Genomic DNA, 15,819 nt, shown 5'->3' with positions numbered 1-15,819 from the left:
GCTTTCTGGTGTCTTAATGTGTACAATTCTTGTATAATTTATCATTTTTGAACAAATTAGAAATACTGTATAAAATTACTCGGACTATGTTTCATATTTGAATTTCCTATTTAAACTTGGGCCCCATCTTCAAGATACTTCACTGGATTTTAGATTTTGCAACACCTGTATTTATAACAACCCGTTATATGCCTGTTCTCACCGCCTATTGTTTTGTTATTGTTGTTTTTAAAGTTAATTGTATTGTTTTAATCTGCTTCTGTAAATCGCTCCAAGCCAAATTGGGAGTAGCGGTATACAAGTTAAATAAATAAATAATATATAAATAAATAATATATATGTACATGTATACAGGTATTCCATATACCGGTATTGCTTCAAAATCCAAAAAAAATCCAAGATATTTCTGGTCCCAAGGATTTCAGAGAAAGCATAGTCAGCCAATACTTCGTTACCTTACCTTAATCAATGAAGGCTAAAGATTTGCTCAAAACAAAAAACAAGAGTTCTGTTGAAACTATTACATACTGTGACTTTAATACAACAGAAGTACAACTTAATGCTGTACCATTAGAAAATGTTGACCATTTCCACTACCTTGGCAGCTACCTCTCCACAAAAGTCAACACTGACACTGAAATACAGCAACGCCTCTGGTCCCTATCTTCAAGAAGGGAAAAAAGGACAAGCCAAACAATTACAGTTTGGGCAGCCTCATGTAGATACCAGGCAAGATTCTGGAAAAGATCATTAAGGAAATGGTCTGCAAACACTTAGAAACGAATGCAGTCATCACTAATAATCAACATGGATTTATCAAAAAAAAGTCATGCCAGACTAATCTGATCTCTTTTTTCAATATAGTTACAAGCTGGATAGTTACAGGGAACACCGTTAGGTGGATCTGTAATTGGATAAGTGAACGAACCCAATGGATGCTCACTAATGCTTCCTCTTCATCCTGGAAAGAAGTGATGAGTGGGGTGCCGCAGGGTTCCATCCAGGGCCCAGTTCTGTTCAACATCTTTATTAATGACTAGCTGTGCCCTGCCACGCGTTGCTGTGGCCTATAGTAAAACTTTTCAAAGTAGAGGTAGGTATCTGGAGTGTTATGAAAGAGAGGTACCTACCTATTCCTTCCCCCCTTTTCTCCCCCTTTCTCTCCTTTCTTCCTTCTCTACCTCTTTCTTTCTTTTTTTCCTTCTTTCGCTCCTTGGTTTCATCCTTCTCTCTTTCCTTCATTCCCTCCCCCTTTCTTCCTTTGCCTCCTTTCTTCCCTCCATGTTTCCTTCCTTCTTTCACTTTTTATTTTCTTTTCTCCTTCCTTCTTTACCTCTTTCCTGCCTTTCCTTCCTTTTATTTTTCTTTCCTTTCTACTTTCTCTTTTTCCTTCCTTCGATACCTCTTTCTTTCCTGCCTTCCCTCCTTCCTTTCTTCCTTCCCAATGCTTACCCAACCCTTCTCGTGCTTTCTGTTGGGTCATGGGAGTCCTGTGTGCCACGTTTGGTTTTTTTCCATCGTTGCTGGAATTCAGAATGCTTTGATTACAGGTAAACTATAAATCCCAGCAGCTACAACGGAGGGGGGTGGGTGGAGGAGGAGTGCAGGGGCGGGGCGTCGGTGGGTGTGGGCGGGGCTTGGGCGGAGGGGGTGGGAGGAGGAGTGCAGGGGATGGTTTTTGCAGTTTGAAGGGGGCGGGGCTTGGAGGTGGCGTGGGCAGGGTAAGATGGAGGAGGGATGGTTTTTGCAGTTTGAAGGGGGCGGGGCTTGGAGGTGGCGTGGGCAGGGTAAGATGGAGGAGGGATGGTTTTGGCAGTTTGAATTTTGAGTAGGGCTTACCCAACCCTTCTCGTGCTTTCTGTTGGGTCATGGGAGTCCTGTGTGCCACGTTTGGTTTATTTCCGTCGTTGCTGGAATTCAGAATGCTTTGATTACAGGTAAACTATAAATCCCAGCAGCTACAACGGAGGGGGGTGGGTGGAGGAGGAGTGCAGGGGCGGGGCGTCGGTGGGTGTGGGCGGGGCTTGGGCGGAGGGGGTGGGAGGAGGAGTGCAGGGGCGGGGCGTCGGTGGGTGTGGGCGGGGCTTGGGCGGAGGGGGTGGGAGGAGGAGTGCAGGGGCGGGGCGTCGGTGGGTGTGGGCGGGGCTTGGGCGGAGGGGGTGGGAGGAGGAGTGCAGGGGCGGGGCGTCGGTGGGTGTGGGCGGGGCTTGGGCGGAGGGGGTGGGAGGAGGAGTGCAGGGGCGGGGCGTCGGTGGGTGTGGGCGGGGCTTGGGCGGAGGGGGTGGGAGGAGGAGTGCAGGGGCGGGGCGTCGGTGGGTGTGGGCGGGGCTTGGGCGGAGGGGGTGGGAGGAGGAGTGCAGGGGCGGGGCGTCGGTGGGTGTGGGCGGGGCTTGGGCGGAGGGGGTGGGAGGAGGAGTGCAGGGGCGGGGCGTCGGTGGGTGTGGGCGGGGCTTGGGCGGAGGGGGTGGGAGGAGGAGTGCAGGGTCGGGGCGTTGGTGGGTGTGGGCGGGGCTTGGGCGGAGGTGGTGGGAGGAGGAGGAGTGCAGGGGCCGGGCGTCAGTGGGTGTGGCCGGGGCTTGGGCGGAGGGGGGTGGGAGGAGGAGGAGTGCAGGGGCGGGGCGTCGGTGGGTGTGGGCGGGGCTTGGGTGGAGGGGGGTGGGAGGAGGAGGAGTGCAGGGGCGGGGCGTCGGTGGGTGTGGGCGGGGCTTGGGTGGAGGGGGGTGGGAGGAGGAGGAGTGCAGGGGCGGGGCGTCGGTGGGTGTGGGCAGGGCTTGGGCGGAGGGGGGGTGGGAGGAGGAGGAGTGCAGGGGCGGGGCATCGGTGGGTGTGGGCGGGGCTTCGGCGGAGGGGGGTGGGAGGAGGAGGAGTGCAGGGGCGGGGCGTCGGTGGGTGTGGGTGGGGCTTCGGCAGAGTGGGGTGGGAGGAGGAGGAGTGCAGGCAGCATGGGCAGGGTAAGATGAAGGAGGGGGCGGAGAGATGGTTTCGACAGGGCAGGAAGCGGCGTGGCGGGGCTTGGACTGGGGGAAGAGGGTGGCAGGGTTAGAAAGGGGCGAGGCTTGGCAGCGGCGTGGGTGGGCTTAGCAGGGGGAGGGGGGAAGTTGCGTGGTGCATGTGTGGGCGAGAAGGGGGCGGGGCGAAGTTGGATGTCGGTGAACTACAACTCCCATACTCAAGGTCACGGAGGGAAGGGGTGGGGCGAAGGGAGGGGGCGGGTCTTTCCGGAGGGGGTGGAAGGAGGAAGGAGTGAGTCAGGGAGGGAAGGGGTGGGGCGAACGGAGGGGCGTGTCTTCAAAGTCTCCCCCTCCCTTCACCCCACCCCTTCCCTCTGTGACTCATTCCTTCCCTCCTCCCTCCCTCTCTGGTTACACGCCCCCTCCCTTCGCTCCACCCCCTCCTTCATCTTACCCCTCCCACGCTGCCTCCAAGCGCCGCTGCCTCGCCGCGCCGCATCCCCACCGGCGTGTCTTTCCGGAGGGGGAGGGAGGGAGGGAGGAGGGAAGGAGTGAGTCAGGGAGGGAAGGGGTGGGGCGAAGGGAGGAGGCGTGTCTTTCCGGTGGGGATGCGGCGCGGCGAGGCTTGGAGGCAGCGTGGGAGGGGTAAGATGAAGGAGGGGGTGGAGGGAAGGGGGCGGGGGGAAGTTGCGTTGTTTGTGTGTGTGTGGGCGGCGACATGTTCGTGCTGGGCGGGGCGAGGGAAGTGCTGAGGGCGCATTGGCCGTTCGGCCATGTGTGCGCGCGCGCTGGGGACTTTGCGGCAGTGCGCATGCTCAGTTGTTTTGCCACTTTGTGAGTGTGTTGTTGTGTTGTTTGTAATTGTGAGTGGATTAGTTTGTACCGAGTGGGTTGTCCTAGGGCCATGGCAATTTTGGTGCAGTTTCGTTGGGGGGGTTTAGAGTTTACCTGTCCGGTATAACCAACCTAACAGATTTATATATATAGACTTAGATGAAGGGTTAAAAGGCATGATCATCAAGTTTGCAGACAACATCATTGGGGGGGGGGGGGGTCGCCAATCCCACTGTGTCCAATTCTGGGCACTGCAATTGAAGCAAGGTTGACAAGCTGGAATGTGTCCAGAGGAGGGCCACTAAAATGATCAAGGGTCTGGAGAACAATCCCTATGAGGAGCGGCTGAAAGAGCTGGGCATAGTTAGCTGACAGAAGAGAAGGTCGAGAAGAGACAGGATAGCCATGTATAAATATGTGAGGAGAAGTCACAGGGAGGAGGGGGAAAGCATTTTTTCTGCTGCCCTGGAGACTAGGATGCAGAACAATGGCTTCAAGCTACAGGAAAGGAGATTCCACATGAACGTTAGGAAGAACTTCCTAACTGTGAGAGCTGTTCAGCAGTGGCATTCTCTGCCCCGAAGTGTGGTGGAGACTCCTTCTTTGGCTGGATGGCCCACAAGGTATCTATCAACTCTATGATTCTAAGTCTAACATGCTGTAACTGCCACAACTCTATTTAACCAAGATCTATGGGTAAATTTACTTCTCCTTTGGAACACCCACATTTAGTAACCTGGAGCCAACTAATATGGAAATTCTGATGTGAATGAGAATGCCACACCCAATATTTAAACACAGCCACAACCCAGAACACATAATAACGCAATGCTGAAACACAAGGAGACTGCCTCACTTTGATTGCCCAGGGCAACGTATTTGCACCTTTGATTTTTTTTCTTGAAGGATTACATTTTTGTTTTACTTATACCAAAAGGCCCTTCTGGTTGTATCAGGCAAAGTCTGTTCTTCACTCTACTGGTAATGTAATCAGATTTGAGACCTGACTTTATTGCCCAGATATAATCTTAAATGCATAGAAATGAGACCCCATTTCAACCTTAAAGCATTCTGAATCCTTTGTGTCTAAACATACTTCAACATGTATATAACAGCCTGAGACAATGGATGTTCCCTTTCCAACCACATATCAATTTTTTTGGATTCTTTATAACTCTCATCTCAGACAGACAGATTTAATGACAAAACTGAAGAGTTAGTTGTCAATGCAGGTTCACTCCACAATCCAAAAAATATATGTACAGATAAAAGTTTATCCCAATATAGTATTATCTTTAAGAACCTAGAATCATAGAATCAAAGAGTTGGAAGAGACCTCATGGCCCATCCAGTCCAACCCCCTGCCAAGAAGCAGGAATGTTGCATTCAAATCACCCGACAGATGGCCATCCAGCCTCTGTTTAAAAGCTTCCAAAGAAGGCGCCTCCACCACACTCCGGGGCAGAGAGTTCCACTGCTGAACAGCTCTCACAGTCAGGAAGTTCTTCCTCGTGTTCAGATGTAATCTCCTTCGTTTCTTGAACAAATTATGGTATAAGCCAGTGCTTCTTAAGCCGTATAATATAGAGGACTAGCGGTCTTTAAAAAAACCCAAAAAACTATACTCAGTACAATGCAAGAGTAGTTGAGAAACAGCAACAAATACAAGTGAAAGAATCGCTCAGAACTTAAGCAGTTTCTTGATACGTTCAATATATATATTTAATACTGTTATGTGAATGCTTATGAACTTATTGTGGTTCAAACAAAGAAAACTATAATAATGTTATGAGATGCAACAACCACTGTGACTTAACGGATGCTGTGAACATGGTGATATGAAAAAAAAAGTATGTGTTCCTACTACATTCATTGGAATTCCACTTTTGCCCTGCTTTCCATCTCAATGAGAGGTTCTTACAAAATTTCCATGATACCAAGTGGTCTACATTTCAGGGAAAACCACTGAATTATACAAAATAATTTCAATATTATGGGCTAAATGGTTGGAAGAGTATTGTCGCATGTTATACACATTCTTATGTGTGACTTCTTTCTGCATTGAAATCAGTTTTAATGTATATACTTAATGCCTTTAAGTTTGCATCACCAACAAAACATTCTTTAAAAGCAATCTGAATGTGGTATTCAAACTCAGCAACACAATGGTTATATCCACATACGTAGAACCAGGACATTAGCAGGCTTCATGTGAACTCTCTATTATCAAATTACTGCACATGAAGCTGAAATACATGGTCTCCTTTCTCTTAAAGTTCTTGCTTCAAACTCTAGCTCAATTCTTATTGTCAATGATCACCTGGATCTACCAAGGTGACACTGGAGGCCTTGAAGAAAAACCAGTACCGCTTGCTGGAGTAACTGCATACCACCATTTCTGCCTCAGGTATCTAATCAGTTGCTGTATGTAGCCTGTGGCAATAGTATTTCCTTTCCGCAAAAAAGAGATAACAAGCATGGCTGGAAAAACCTTGATTGCCATACATCTTTGAGGCATCTTAAAATCTGATAAATACTAGAATGTGGAACTATGTGAAGAATGTTATCCTGAAAAATCTGTAAACATGTATTGTGACATACCATTGAACTATTACATTCACATAGCACAGTAAACTTAATTAGTTTGGTTCAGCCTTCTCTTTAAAATCAGAGTCATCATTCTAGAGCAGTGGTGGTGAACCTATGGGACACATGCAAGAAAGGACACGCAGTGCCTTCTCTCTTGACACACAGGCACTCACCTGTTCATTCGCCATCCTGCCCCCCCCCCCTTGCTCACTCCCGCCACTATTTAGGCACTTGGTCTCTGAAAGGTTCACCATCACAGCTTTAGAGCATCTGCCTAACAGCTGAAACAACCCATATTTTCACTGATCAGGCCTTAAAAACCTTTCAGCACTTGCTTTGAATTCAAAGTTTTAAAAGATGCATAAAACAGTTGTATTTGTTTAAAACTAAGTCTATACTAAATGAGTGGGGTGTATAACACTGTAGTTTTAATTTTAAAAAATTCACAAGAGCAGGCAGATAAGGCAACTCCCCTCCCGCACACAATTAACTACACTTCAATTTTCTCCCTTTTCTTTTCTCTTTCAATAGCTATGATCCTGGCTGAGAAAAAGCAGAAACTATAGGCTATGGCTTCCACATATTTTTGTTTCATATTGAGGTCTGCCAATTGTATTTCCTTCAAAAATATGTATATCTATACTCCATAGGAATGTGGAACAATTTTGCCACATATCTGGACATCACCAGGCTATTTCTGGACCAACAACAAACTATTTTTTTAAAAAACAGGAAATGAACTCAAGTTTTCTTAGTGCCTCCTTTTAAAACAAAACAGGGTTTTCTTGCTCCCAAAGACAGCACAGGACTACAAAACATGGAAAAATGCATTTCGGGCTGTGAGGCTTCCTCAGGAGATAAACACTTAAAATTTACTGACACAAAAACATGAGGGGCCAATGCAGCCCCCCAAGTCATAGAAGGCGCCAATTCCTGGTTTTAAAAAAGGTAAAGTTACATGACAGCCTCAAGACTTATATGTCGAAAGGTTTCTATGACCTAAGATGGGGCTTTACATCACTACTCTTTTAAAGAGATGGATATCATCTGATCTTCAACGTTCATCAAAACAGAACTAGGCCAGGAGAAGCCATGTATTAGGCATTTTATTTTTAAAAAACAATTTTCAAATAAGAAATTGTGTTAATTTGTTCCACTAAAATCACCAAGTGTCTTGTTGTACCTTCATTTACTTAAGCATTAAATTGATTAGAATCCACTTCCTCAGAAGCAAGCACATGCACAGAAGCCTTATCATAGTTCATCCATCTGGAGAAGTGAACTGTAATCCATGGAAGCTCATGCTTATTATTCCTGTATTATCTTAAAAGAACTGGAAAATTCTGAATTTTTCAAACCCACATTCTATGTATTACAACTATTTTTGTGAAAATGGGAAGGTCCAAAATTTGAACAAAAAATTAAACAGTATGAAGCTTCCACTAAGAGAGCAACTATTACATTAAAAATGCTATTGACAGACCATTGACAAAAGCATATGATTCGTACTCAATAGAAAAGATTCATACTTTATAGAAAAGAGTTTAAGATGAGACCAAAAGGAACAAGCCAACCATTTACAGAAATTTATTTTAAAAGATTTCATATTTTAAACTTTGCAGAACAATCTATCTGAAGGCAGTAGGCAGGAGACATAATCTAATGGAAAGCTAGTCCACTTTCCTTATGCCTTTTCAGACACCCAGCTGCATTTTAGCAGCAAAAGAAAAGAAAAAAAACACTGAAAATGTTATTTCTTCTTAACTTCATGAGAATTCAGTTTTAAAACATAAAAAAGCCCCAAAGACTGAGAAGTTATTGCACTTATATTGTTTTTTCAAATAGTGATTCAAATTAGCAGTTAACAGCATGGCTGAAATTCCTGTCTTTTGACCTTTGTCAAAATTGGAATACGTCCAACACCAAATGCAGTTCCATATTTTGTTTGTTTCTAAAGAGTAGTTGAGAAACTCATTTTCTCCTGCAGAAATATAGTTTAAGGTTTGTTTTTTGCTTGTTTACATTAGCTCAGCATCACGCCCTTTTGCAAAATGCGAATACTGTTGCATTTAGGGGCAAAGGCTACAATGCATACAGCTGCCAGTCACAAAGGGAAGTGATCAAATAGAATTATCAAATGCATGGTCAAAGAAATGCATCTCCTGAAGCTACTTTTCTTGCAAACAGAACATGCCTATTATGCCTAACATGCGTTTCCATGTCTATCCCCAGATTAAAATCTCCACAGTCAATCTTATATATAATTATTTTGAGAAAATTAAGTGTCAAAATTACCAAGACCAGGGGCCCTTTCATATCACACAATCCATTGTGATTCTACTTTGTAACTACTGCCTTGGTTTCATGCTATGGAATCCTGGGATTCTAAGCAAAAGAGAGTTCTAACACCCTTACAAATATATAAGCACCAAGATTCCACAGGACGTAGGCAAGGCAATTAAAGTGGAATCATACTGCTATAATTGTATGATGTGGAAGGGCTCCAAAGGTACATGCATGCAATCCCTTTTCATTTTCCAAGTACACCTTAAACACATGTCAGATCCAGAAGTAGTCACACCAAGGATGAATCTATAGTGTGAAACTAATGTGGTTTGACACCACTTTGACTGTTATGGCTCAATGCTTTGAAATCCTGGGAGTTGTAGTTTGATGGGATACCAGCACTCTTTGTCAGATCTTGTAGAACTACAGCTCCCATGATTTTTTTTATCATTGAGTAATTTAATGGTAGTTAAATTTGTGACTAACTGTATTATTTCTACAATGTAGCACACCCTAATCAATCCATCGAAATCAGTGGGACTTGTGAGCGGTGACTAGCTTAAGTCAGACTGATTGTACGCTAGGTTATTTTAACCCTACATTTGATCAAATATTTGTACTTTAATTACTCTGCCCACACATTTTTCTACTTCCCATAATCCTCCCAAATTTCATTTCTTTTCTTTTTTTTGTGCAACACATGACAGATAAGATTTGAACTTCAACAGCATGTTACGCTCTCTTTCAGCCTCCCCATGAGACCATTAGCCTCTCTTCTACACTGCAAAAGACTGGCTGCTTCTCATCGCCCTCCACCCTGGCCAGAGCAAAAGGAAGCTGGATCTACACTATAAAATTAATGCACTTTGACACCATTTTATAGCTACGGATCAATGCTATGCCGACCTGAGATTTTCAGTTTGGTGAAGCACCAGCACTCTTTGGGAGAGATGACTAATGGACTTGTAAAGACTATAATTTCAAATTTCACAGCATTGAGCCATGGTAGTTAATGTAGTCTCAAACTGTATTCTACAGTATATAGTTGAACCTTTCCTCTTTATCATAATAGTGCTATATTCAATATAAACCTATTCACTTCTCCTTTGAATAATCACCATAGTTACTATTAGCTTTTCAAGAGTGAATACATTATTGGGGATAAAATGAGTGTGATGTTATCACCTGCCTCTCTGCTTTCTGTAACTTCATTGGATGCATCTACACTGTAGAATTAAATGCTGTCTGGCACCACTTTAACTTCCATGGCTCCATATTATGGAATCGCAAGAGTTGTAGTTTCACAAAAATTTAGCCTTCTCTGCCAAAGAGTGCTGTTGCCTGTCTAAACTACAAATCCCTGGATTGCATAACTGAGCCATGGAAATTACAAGTGGTGTCAAACTGCATTCATTCTTCCGTGTAGATGCATTCAGGGAGGTGCAGAAAGTTGAGGTGCAGTTGCATACCCATAGCACACATAGCATCACAGAGTTGGAATAGACCACAAGGGCCATCCACCCCAACCCCCTGCTATGCAGGAATATCCCATTGAAACATTCCTGACAGGTAGCCACCCAGCCTCTGTTTAAATATCTCAAAAGGAGGAGACTTAGGACCTCATCACACTAGATCATAGATCCATTTTAAATCCAGTTTCTGTCTCCTGCAGAATATGAACTTGTAGTTTAGGGAGGGGCCTTTAAACTGCTTACTAAACTACGAACCCCAGAATTCTGCAGGAGGCAGAAAGTGGATTTAAAGTAGATCTATCCTCAAATGTGATTAGGCAGTGAGAGGCAGCATATTTTCTGAACTGCTGAACAGTTCTTACTGTCAGGAAGTTCTTCCTAAGGTTTAGGTGGAATGTCTTTTCCTTCCATTTGAATCCATAGTTCCGTGTCCTAGTCTCTAGAGCAGCAGAATCCAAGCTTGCCCCCTCTTAATGCGACATCCTTTCAAATATTTAAACCTAGCCATCACGTCCCCTTTCAAAGCTAAACATACCCAACATCTTAAACCATTCCTCACAGGGCTTGGCTTCCAAGATTGTGGCCATTTTTGTCACCTTTCTCTGGACATGTTCCAGCTTGTCAATATCCCTCCTGAATTGTGGGGTCCAGTACTGGACACAGTATTTTAGATGAGGTCTGGCCACAGCAGAATAAGAGTGGGACTATGGTCCCTTCCACACAGAAGTATAAAATCCACATTGAACTGGATTATATGGCAATGTGGACTCAGATAGCTCAGTTCAAAGTAGATATTGTGGATTATCTGCATTGATATTATGCGCTGTTTGGAAGGGCCTTTTGACTTCCCTTGATCTAACACTATACTTCTATTGACACAGCCTAGAATCGCATTGGCTTTTTGAGCTGCTGCATCACAGTGTCAACTCATGTTCTGATTGTGGTCTGCTAAGAATCCTGGATCTTTTTCACAACTTTTGGCTCATGTGGTCTCTTCCAACTCTACATTGTCTTTTGAAAAGCCTCTTGTTCCACACTAAAGGCTTCCACAAAACCCACACCCCATTCGTCTGCCACCTTCCAGATGAGGTCTAACCAAAGAAGAATACAGAGCAAGACTATGACTTCCCTGGATCTAAACCAAGCATGGGCAAGCTTGGTCCGTCCAGGTGTTTTGGACATCAAATCCCACAATTCCTAACAGTACTGGCTGTTACGAATTGTGGGAATTGAAGCCCAAAACACCTGGAGGGCCCAAGTTTGCCCATGCCTGATCTAGGCACTATATTTCTATTGGAACAGCCTAGAATTGCATGGGCTTTTTTAGTTGCCGCATCACACTGTCAACTCATGTTCAGCTTGCAGTGTGCTAAGAATCCTCGATTCCTTTCACAGCCTTTGGCCCCTTCGGTCTCTTCCAACTCTTATGGTGCCTCTCGAAAAGCCTCCTGCTTTGTGCTACAGGCTTCCACAAAACCCACATCCCATTTGTTTGCCACCTTTCATATGAGGTCTGACCAAAGCAGAATACAGAGCAAGACTATGACTTCCCTGGATCTAGACCAGGCATGGTCAAACTTGGGCCCTCCAGTGGTTTTGGACTTCAACTCCCACAATTCCTAACAATATTGGCTGTTAGGAATTGTGGGAGTTGAAGCCCAAAACCCCTGGAGGGCCCAAGTTTGCTCATGCCTGATCTAGACACCTTCTATTGACGCAGCCTAGAATCGTATTGGCTTTTTGAGCTGCTGTACCATACTGCTGACTCATGTTCGGCTTGTGGTCTGCTAAGAATCCCTTTCACAGCCTTTGGCCCATTTGGTCTCTTCCAACCCTTATGATTCCTCTTGAAAAGCCTCCTGATTTGCACTAAAGGCTTCCACAAAACCCACATCCCATTTGTTTGCTACCTTCCAGATGAGTTCTGACCAAAGCAGCTGTCAGGAATTGTGGGAGTTGAAGTACAAAACACCTGGAGGACCCAAGTTTGACTATGCCTGATCTAGTCCGGCTGTTAGGAATTGTGGGTGCTGAAGTCCAAAATACCTGGAGGACCCAAGTCTGACCATGCGTGATCTAGACACTATATTTCTATTAATGCAGCCTAGAATCACATTGGCTTTTTTAGCTGCCACATCACACTGTCAACTCATGTTCAGCTTGTGGTCTGCTAAGAATCCTCGATCCCTTTCACAACCTTTGGCCCTTGCGGTCTCTTCCAACTCTATGCTGCCTCTTGAAAAGCCATCGCTTTTTACAAATATTATGCAAAAAGCCTACTGCTTTTTACAAACATTATACAAATACTTTGCAGTAAAGGCTTCCACAAAACCCACATCCCATTCGTTTGCCAGCTAAGCATACTTCCACTCTAGACCCTCCGCCCTATAAGGAAAAGAAAAAAAACAGAACCCACGCCCATATTTGGCCCACCCCCCAAGTATGCAAACTCTCCAGAGGTTCAGTCCTCTAAAAACAGCCTCCCAAACTCCTTCCACACAGCTCTATAAAAACAACATTGAACTGGATTATATGGCAGTGTGGACTCAGATCATCCAGTTCAAAGCAGATACTGTGGATTATCTGCCTTGATATTATGAATTATATGGCTATGTGGATGGGCCCTCGAACCTGACACACACATTTGGCCCACCCCCAAGTATGCAAACTCTCCAGGGGTTCAGTCCTCAAGAAACAGCCTCCCAAACTCCTTCCACACAGCTGTATAAAATCCACATCGAACTGGATTATATGGCAGTGTGGACTCAGATCATCCAGTTCAAAGCAGATATTGTGGATTATCTGCCTTGATATTATGGATTATATGGCTATTGGATTATATGGCAGTATGGACTCAGATCATCCAGTTCAAAGCAGATACTGTGGATTATCTGCCTTTATATTATGGATTATATGGCTAAGTGGATGGGCCCTCGAACCTGACACATATATTTGGCCCACCCCCCAAGTATGCAAACTCTCCAGGGGTTCAGTCCTCAAGAAACAGCCTCCCAGGTTCCTTCCACACAGCTGTATAAAATCTACATTGAACTGGATTATATGGCAGTGTGGACTCAGATCATCCAGTTCAAAGCAGATATTGTGGCTTATCTGACTTGATATTATGGAATATATGACTATGTGGATGGGCCCTCAAACCTGACACATATATTTGGCCCACCCCCCAAGTATGCAAACTCTCCAGGGGTTCATTCCTCAAGAAACAGCCTCCCAGGCCCCTTCCACACGGCTGTATAAAATCCACATTGAACTGGATTATATGGCAGTGTGGACTCAGCTGAAAGCAAATATTGTGGGTTATCTGCCTTGATATTATGGATTATATGGCTATGTGGATGGGCCCTCAAACCTGACACACATATTTGCCCCCCCCCCCCCAAGTATGCAAACTCTCCAGGGGTTCAGTCCTCAAGGAACAGCCTCCCAAGCTCCTTCCACACAGCTGTATAAAATCCACATTGAACTGGATTATATGGCAGTGTGGACTCAGCTCATCCAGTTCAAAGCAGATATTGTGAGTTATCTGACTTGATATTATGGATTATATGGCTATTGGATTATATGGCAGTGTGGACTCAGATCATCCAGTTCAAAGCAGATATTGTGGTTTATCTGACTTGGTATTATGGAATATATGACTATGTGGATGGGCCCTCGAACCTGACACATATATATGGCCCACCCCCCAAATATGCAAACTCTCCAGGGGTTCATTCCTCAAGAAACAGCCTCCCAGGCTCCTTCCACACAGCTGTACAAAACCCACACTGAACTGGATTATATGGTAGTGGACTCCGATCATCCAGTTCAAAGCAGATATTGTGGTTTCTATGCCTCAATATTATGGATTATGTAGCTATGTGGATGGGCCCTCGAACCTGACACTTATATCTGGCCCACCCCCCAAGTATGCAAACTCTCCAGAGGTTCAGTCCTCAAGAAACACCCTCCCAAGCTCCTTCCACACAGCTGTGTAAAATCCACATTGAACTGGATTATATGGTAGTGTGGACTCAGCTCATCCAGTTCAAAGCAGATATTGTGGATTATCTGATTTGATATTATGGATTATATGGCTATTGGATTATATGGCAGTATGGACTCAGATCATCCAGTTCAAAGCAGATATTGTGGGTGATCTGCCTTGATATTATGGATTATATGGCTATGTGGATGGGCTCTCGAACCTGACACACATATTTGGCCCACCCCCCAAGTATGCAAACTCCAAGGGTTCAGTCTTTCCACACAGCTGTATAAAATCCACATTGAACTGGATTATATGACAGTGTGGACTCAGCTCAACCACTTCAAAGCAGATATTGTGGCTTATCTGCCTTGATATTATGGATTATATGGCTATGTGGACGTGCCCTCGAACCTGACACACACACACGCACACACTCCTCTCCTTTGTGCCTCAGACACGCTCCACTTCCTCCCCACCCACCCAAGTCGTGGACTTTCCTTCCGGCAATTCCTCACTTTTGGGGCCTACGCGCCTCTCCCACCCACCGCGCCTTTCGCGACGTGACATCGATACAGATCTCCCCTTCCCGCTCTCGTCTCCCATTTTACCCACATAGCGTCTTCTTATTCTCTCACCTTATCGAGGCAGTTCACCTTCTCGGTCGGGTAAACGATCTTGCCGCAGCGGGCGCAGCTGGGGTTCATGGCGGCGAGGGGCGCCTTCAGAAAGAAGCCAAAAGAGTGTGAAGGAGGCGGGAGGGGGCAACAGGCGGAAAAGGGGAGGGGGTTGGTCCTCAGGGTCTGAGGGCGCGGCAAGAGCAAGCCCTGAGCCCGCGCGGAGAGAAGAGAGGAGGCAGGAAGCCGCCTCAGCAACGGCTGGAACCCGACTGAAGGAGGGGAAGAGGGGCGCGGCGAGTCACACACACTGTCTCGCTCTTCTCGGGGCGCGCATGCGCACCACCGCGCTTTTTTTTTTCCCCAGAGAGCGCGCGCTCGCTCACTCACTCACATATAGGCAAAATAGCGCGCGAGGGAGCGAGGGAGGGAGGGAGTTAGAGCCAGGCCCACTGAGCAAAGGGAATGCTGCTAGGCGGGGCTGGGGCGCGTGCGCGTTCCTATGCGCGCGCGCCCCTTGAAGCAACTAGTAACGGTTGAAGGAAGAGGGAGGGGGGGAGGGAGGGAGAGGCCTCTGTGAGGAGAGAGAGAGAGAGAGAGGGGAAAAAAGCGGGCTCTTGTGAGGGAGAGAAATGGGAAAGAAACACTGTCTTAACACATCATCACCATTCTCTTCATGGGTATTTTTTTTCTCCTCCTCCTCAGCAGGGGCTTCCTGTTCCTGCTAAGAGAATGAAAGAGAGAAAGGCATTTAGAAATAATAATAAAAAATCCTCACACAGAAACACCATTCCTGTCAATACTTACACACACACACATATATATGTATTATATATATATATAAAAATGCTCTGTGCATAATGAGTACCTTAAAAACAAAAGAACCAATGAACGAAATCACATCAGATTTGGCAACAAAACGTCTCACAACACAAGGAGTGACCATCACTCAAAAAATTATGATTTTGTCATTTGGGAGTTGTAGTTGCTGGGATTTATAGTTCACCTATAATCAGAGAGCATTCTGAACTACATCAATGATGGAATTGAACTAAACTTGGCACACAGAATTCCCATGACCA

The 15,819-nt window shown here is 45.5% G+C and overlaps 1 protein-coding gene and 1 pseudogene across 1 annotated transcript in view; both read right to left on the bottom strand.

Annotated features, from left to right (window-relative positions):
- Positions 1-15,075, bottom strand: part of LASP1 (LIM and SH3 protein 1) — a 62,664-nt gene extending 47,589 nt beyond the window's left edge. Inside the window, exon 1 of the mRNA XM_060780779.2 lies at positions 14,759-15,075. Coding sequence (XP_060636762.2) covers positions 14,759-14,827 — 69 coding nt within the window. The 5' untranslated portion in view covers positions 14,828-15,075. The remainder of the gene's footprint in view (positions 1-14,758) is intronic.
- LOC137097293 (uncharacterized) lies at positions 661-2,883 on the bottom strand (annotated as a pseudogene).
- Positions 15,076-15,819: the final 744 nt, after the last annotated feature.

Source organism: Anolis sagrei, chromosome 6, assembly GCF_037176765.1.
Source record: "Anolis sagrei isolate rAnoSag1 chromosome 6, rAnoSag1.mat, whole genome shotgun sequence".
NCBI lineage: Eukaryota > Metazoa > Chordata > Lepidosauria > Squamata > Dactyloidae > Anolis > Anolis sagrei.
This window is presented reverse-complemented; position numbering and strand designations above follow the sequence as displayed.